The sequence below is a fragment of the Palaemon carinicauda genome, chromosome 37, assembly GCF_036898095.1.
Source record: "Palaemon carinicauda isolate YSFRI2023 chromosome 37, ASM3689809v2, whole genome shotgun sequence".
Classification (NCBI taxonomy): domain Eukaryota; kingdom Metazoa; phylum Arthropoda; class Malacostraca; order Decapoda; family Palaemonidae; genus Palaemon; species Palaemon carinicauda.
Genome location: NC_090761.1, coordinates 7,362,224 through 7,369,270, shown reverse-complemented (window position 1 = coordinate 7,369,270; position 7,047 = coordinate 7,362,224). Strand labels below are relative to the sequence as shown.

The 7,047-nt window shown below is 33.1% G+C and overlaps 1 protein-coding gene across 1 annotated transcript in view; it reads right to left on the bottom strand.

The window, feature by feature from the left end:
* The window catches only part of LOC137629191 (barH-like 2 homeobox protein), a 97,493-nt gene that overhangs the window by 81,278 nt on the left and 9,168 nt on the right, over nucleotides 1–7,047 (bottom strand). The window contains exon 2 of the mRNA XM_068360452.1: nucleotides 3,158–3,272. Within this exon, the coding sequence (XP_068216553.1) occupies nucleotides 3,158–3,272 (115 nt within the window). The remainder of the gene's footprint in view (nucleotides 1–3,157; nucleotides 3,273–7,047) is intronic.

Sequence of the window (7,047 nt, the reverse complement as noted above, 5' to 3'; positions counted from 1 at the left end):
AGGGGCCATCAAGCTAAAGGAAAAAGTAGAAGAAGAAGAAGTGGGCTAATGAAGTCATGTATTGGGGGTGAAAGGAAAATAATGGTTGCAAATCATCACGAGGAAAAAGCATTTTCTGCAATGATGGTTGCCGAATTTGACGAGCAACGGTAGCGGCTACGCCCGGGTTAGTACAGGCGATTGCCAAAGCCTCTTCTAAATTGGAGAAGAAAGTGCGAATTCTGGGGAGCGCGTGGGAGAGGTGGAAAAGAAAGGCTCGTCTAGGGAATTGCAGGGTCAGTTGTGGTCGTCATGAGGGGGGGGGGGGGGGGGTAAAGGGATTGAGGATGGGGGTAACGCAAAAACTAAACGGTTCTAAGGCTGGAAAAACATGTTGGATGCAAACCATAATGGTTCAAGGATGAACTAATGTGTAGAGGGATTTGGGCAATGAGATTCCCCTTTCCATATACAGTATAAAAACAAACACATACACAAACGCACACACGTATATATATACAGGGAGAGAGAGAGAGAGAGAGAGAGAGAGAGAGAGAGAGAGAGAGAGAGAGAGGGGGGGGGTGATTGTATATTCCAATAGATATGGTTGATAGCATAGGGTATGGTTGTTTATTAAAAAACTTACTATCATAATTAATCTAAATTTTTCATTACTTCTTGTGTGCTTAATTTGTTTCCTTTCTTCACTGGGCTACTTTTGTTCTGTCAGAGCCTTGAGCAATAAGATATGAGTAATATTGCTATTACTATTATTACATCCTAAGCTACAACCCTAGTTAGAAAAGAAATAAAGAAATAGACTACAAGAGAAGTTTAAGAACAATAACATTAAAATAAAACTTTCATGTATAAACTATAAAAACTTCAAAACAACAAGAGGAAGATAATTGAGATAGAATAGTTTACCCGAGTGTACCCACAAGCAAGAGAACTCTAACCCAAGACAGTGGAAGACCATGATACAGAGGTTATGGCACTACCCAAGACTAGAGAACAATGGTTTGATGCTGGAGTGTCCTTCTCCAAGAAGAGCTGTTTACCATAGCTAAAGGGTCTCCTCTCCCCTTATCAAGAGGAAAGTGGCCACTGAAAAATTATAGTGCAGTAGTTAAACTCTTTAGCGAAGAATTGTTTGATAACTTAGACGTCTTCACCCGATCTCGTACTTGAAAATACTTTCAGATGTATACAAGGACAATTTAATTGTGAACTGTACAATACTCACAATGATAAGAGCTCTGTATAAACGGGAAGGTCACTTTTAGCGAAAACACTAAAACGTGGGATCAAATATATGTACGAATAATTACATACAGTACTTTCGCATGCATGGTAGCGTTTAATTAAGAAATGTCTTCGAGGGATAATTAGTATAATATGTATATAAGGGCGAATCATTTGGATTAAAGGTCATATAACCAAACAACGGATTAAAATTGATATTACCATTTGATAAAAAAATGACTATAGTTTCATACACATGCACATACGCACACACATTCATATGTATACACACACACACACACACACACACACACATATATATATATATATATATATATATATATATATATATATATATATGCATACATGCATATGTTTATTTTATGTTCTTATATGTCCACATGAACTCCAAAGATTTTGGGTACATTAGAAAAGACGTGGTTAGGGATACCAGATAATTATATTTTCACAAAAACAGATATTCGTATACAAATGTGTATAACCAATTACACCTGCTAGTGTTTCCAGAAAAAAACATTAAACTACATTGGTGGATAATAATGATCTGATCAGAGTATGGAAATTTGTCATTAACGCACGGGACAAAAAATAGTTCTTGATATAAAATTCACTCTACCTTGGGCACTCTATTATTGGGCACCAGGCACCTGTTGAGATACTACCAGTAGAGAGTTATGGGGTTATTTGACTAGCTAGACAGTACTACATTGGATCCTTCTCTCTGGTTACGGTTCACTTTCCCTTTGCCTACGCATATACCGATAGTCATATCTATTCTTAACACATTCTCGTCTGTCCTCATACACCTGAAAACACTGAGATTACCAAACAATTCTTCTTCACCAAGGGGTTAATTACTGCACTGTAATTGCTCAGTGGCTACTTTCCTCTTGGCAAAAGTAGAAGACTCTTTAGCCATGGTAAGCAGCTCTTCTAGGAGACGGACAATCCAAAATCAAACCATTTTCTCTAGTCTTGGGGAGTGCCATAGCCTCTGTACCAGGGTCTTCCACTGTCTTGGGTTAGAGTTCTCTTGCTTGATGGTACCACAAGGCACACTATTCTATCTAATTTCTGTTTCTCCTGTTTTGTTGAGTTTTTGTAGTTTATATAGGAAACATTTATCTTAATGTTGTTACTGTTCTTAAAATATTTTATTTTTCCTTTATTCCTTTCCTCAATGGGCTATTTTCCCTGTTCGGTCACTGGGCTTATAGCATCCCGCCTTTCCAGCTAGGGTTGTAGCTTAGCAAGTAATAATAATAATAAAAAAATGATGATGATAATAATAATAATAATAATAATAATAATAATAATAATAATAATAATAATAATAATAATAATAAATAATAATAATAATAATAATAATGTGCTTCTTCAAGTCGAGGATCCGAACCTATTCCTCAGACTTTAAAAATGTTCATAAATATTACCTCATCATCATTATCATCATCATCACCAGCCGTTACTAGTACAATATATGATTAACGCCTCAGACATGTCCTTCCACTCTCGTCTGTTCATGGTCTATGCCAGTCTATACCAGCATGTTTTCTTAGGTCGTCAATCCATAGTCTTCTCTTACTTTCCCTGCTTCGTTTACAATCTCTAGGGACTCATTCTGTTATTCTTTTTGTCCACCTATTATCTGTCATTTTTATTTTATATGTCCTGCCCATCTCAATTTCTTTGTCTTAGATATAAGAGTATTCTCTACTTTAATTTGCTCTTTTTCTTTCTCTTAGTGTTAATCTGATCATTATTCTTTCCATAACTCTGAGTTAAAATTAGCTTATGTTCTAAAGCTTTAGTAAGGCTCCAAGTTTTTTGACGCATAAGTTTCTACTGGTAGGACTATCTAATTAAATACTTATTAAAATAAAATAGCTTTTCCGTTGCCCCTTTAACTTACTTGATTTCGCAATGGCTCGCTTCAGGATAAGGTTCTTCGAGTGACTTCTCATGTTCCAAATGTAATTTGTTCACTTCGAGGAACTGAATAGGTGTAAAAAATCCTGCATTACTGGCTGTTAATGAATGAGATATACGTTAGCGAGTAAACTGATACTAACTTGAGTAAATATTATAGTTATAATAGATTTATTAAGGTTTATCCTGAAATTTCTTGCTATAACGGCATTTCTCATTTCTTGAATTTAATATTTCAATTCATATAAAATGAACTCGTACCTAAATTCATGGAGAGAGAGAGAGAGAGAGAGAGAGAGAGAGAGAGAGAGAGAGAGAGAGAGAGAGAGAGAGAGAGAGAGAGAGAGATACTCTACTGTTGTTTATGAAAAAACAGGATTATAATCATTTCGTCTGAAAGAGCACGAGGTACCCTGTTGTCTGATATTGTCCTTACTACAAGATGATTCCTTTTACAAGTTCAAAGAAATTATTAGTCAATCTAAACATCTAAACCACAAACATACAAGTCTTTCCTTTGTTCTGTAATTGCTGATTTTGATAGATTTAATTACGCCTCCATAATGGACATGGGAAATAAACTCCACGGTTCTCCCACGCCCATTTTAATTATATGTTATGTGATGGATGGCTCATGTATAACACTATGATTAACATTAGTGTTGCAATAGCAGAATTAACATTGCCCTAACCAGCTTGATAGAATTTCTCTGGCTACGCTGGATTAATAATACATTAAGAGTAATCCGTACCGGAGGTATTAATTACTGATATCGATGTGATTGCCATTAATAAAACAGTGTGTTTGGATCTCTCTCCGTTACGAAATCTGCGATATTTGGCGACGGAAATACTAAGAGATAAATAAAACAGAGACAACCGTGACACCGGGAAAGTGCATGAAGCGAATGGATAACATAAGTAGTCCTTCGTACTATCATTACTGTGTTTCTCTTCAGAATTCTCCACAACGAAGAATCTACGTGGTTGTCCGAAATAGAATTTCAAGTATTAACGTCTTTGCCAATTTATACTACTCGAGGTAAGAGCTATGGAAAATGATGAAAGATGATAATTCAATTATATAAATTGTTAAAAGAACATAATTTCAATCGGAAATTCTAAGTGAAATACTGTTCTCAGGCGCATTTAAGTAAAATACAGGCGACCGTAATTTTAATTACTTTATTATTATCTTTTACGGGTTAGTCGCTGTAATATCACTCCTTTACGTCAATATACCGTTTTAAAACGGTAAATGCCTGGCAACATTTATGCAAGGATTTTTACCATTTTCTTACGGTAAATTTTTATCATATCAACAAGAAATGTATCTATGAAAAGGAGTAAAAATATTCTGAGTCACTTATTCAAAATATGATATGCAATGTACTGAAATAAGTATTACCGGACAGCAGTAACCTCAGTTGCACTAATGTTACCTAATATATAGCTTTTAGTAAACCAAAGAATAATGAAGGTTGATGGAAATTCAATGTATACTAAGTCACTCTTTACATCATCAACTGCATTAAGTAAGAATTCAAGAAGAATTTTTCGGTTCTCAGTTTATATGTTGATGCTATTACTTTAATATACACGTGTGTAAAATTATACACAGTGCTCTTTTTATACATGTGCAGGTTTGTGTATATGATTGCATTAACAACCCTCAATATCACACACACACATATACATACACGCACACACACATATATATATAAATTTTATATATATATATATATATATATATATATATATATATATAAATTCTATCTATCTATCTATCTATCTATCTATCCATCTATATATATATATATATATATATATATATATATATATATATATATATACATATATATACACGTACGCACAGAGATATCAATAATACATATGCATGTGCACACACAAACGTGTGTAAATATATACATATACACACAAATATACACACACACACACACACATATATATATATATATATATATATATATATATATATATATATATATATATATATATATATATATATATATATGCGCGCTTAGGTATATTTGTGAAATATATGAAAATATGAAATCCTAAACACGAAATAGCCGAGGGATGTGTGAATAAAAGCAGATAAAAATATTGTATTTATTTATATTAATATGACTGTATGATATTCTGAATAAACACCCATCTAAATCCGTACTTGAAATAATAATAAAGATAACCAAAGGAGAAAGAAAAAAAAGGAATAGTCAGTGTTGCCTAATTGTGATAATTAGTTAGATCATTACTGTCAAGACGGAGTGTGGTTGTTGGCGCTTATTTAAAGAGAATGTCATTCACCATTAATCATTCATCAGCTCTAGTTAATTATAATACCAACATGGACAGACCAATTCACCAACCAAGGCCATTAGCGCAACGTGACAGAGATGTCAGACTGAGGGAATGACAAGAGGTAGCACTTCAGTATTCCCAGGATCGTCTAGGGACATATTAAGCAGATTTTGTGTGGTTTCTTTTTTATTTATCTAATCACTTTAATAGTTTAGTTATATTTTGATTCGTAGATATTTTCATGACAATGGATATATACACAGCTATATATAGACACATACATATGTACATACATACTGTATACACACAAATTTAAACATACAAGCAATATATATGTATGTATATATATATATATATATATATATATATATATATATATATATGAGTGCGTGTACATATATTCATACATGCATACACACGCATATATATACAGTATATATGTATATTTGTATATATATTATATATATATTATATATATATACTGCATATATCATCATCATCATCATCATCATCTCCTACGCCTATTGACGCAAAGGGCCTCTAAGAGGATTCATTTACTAGATTCATCAAAGGATAGCCAGATTACTATGATGAACAGTGCCTATCTAACTGAAGTAACTGATATATATATATATATATATATATATATATATATATATATATATATATATATATATACATACATACATGTATCTATTTAATCATTTACTTCGAAGATATATCAATTAAAGGTTTGATAACATAACATATCAGATGTTTATCAACTCTAAAGGTACTGAGCTATATGTAATATGCTTGAGACCATCAGTAAGAATCTAAATACAATAAATAATAAGTCTAAATGTTATTTAGTTTCAAGACTATTTGGATCAGCTATATAGTGTATTGAGAGAGAGAGAGAGAGAGAGAGAGAGAGAGAGAGAGAGAGAGAGAGAGAGAGAGAGAGAGAGAGAGAGAGAGAGAGAGAGAGAGAGAATGTATATCTTTAATCTAAATAAAAAAAATTCAGTGTCCAGTTGCAAGAAGGTTGTTTTTAATATCAACGCTACAAGCAAACTCCCACTATAAACTAAATAGAAAAAGCAAATATGTTGTTTATGATGAAGTATACATCTCATGATTTGAAGTCATAAGAATATATGTAATATCGCCAATAATGAAAGCAAGTCGGTCAAACTATTGTTTGTATCATGAATAATGAATTCGGTATCGCTTATAAAATGTTGTATTTCCACATTAATTATTTTCGAGCAAAATGAAAATAAAGTACTTTGTAAGTAAACATAGATTTTGTAGATTTAAGAACAAAGTCCTCAGAAAAATAATGGGAGTTGAATGGCAGGACAGAATTAGGAAAGAAACTGTAAGAGATTACTGGAATGCCATATGTGGATGAGATCATGGTGAGCGGTAGATGTAGATGGTTTGGGCATGCTCTTTGCACTCCCCAAGAGAGATTAGTAAACCAAACTTTCATGTGGGATCCACAAGGCACTACAAGAGTTGGAAGACTCAGGCCTACATGGCTGAGGATTATGTAACGTGAAG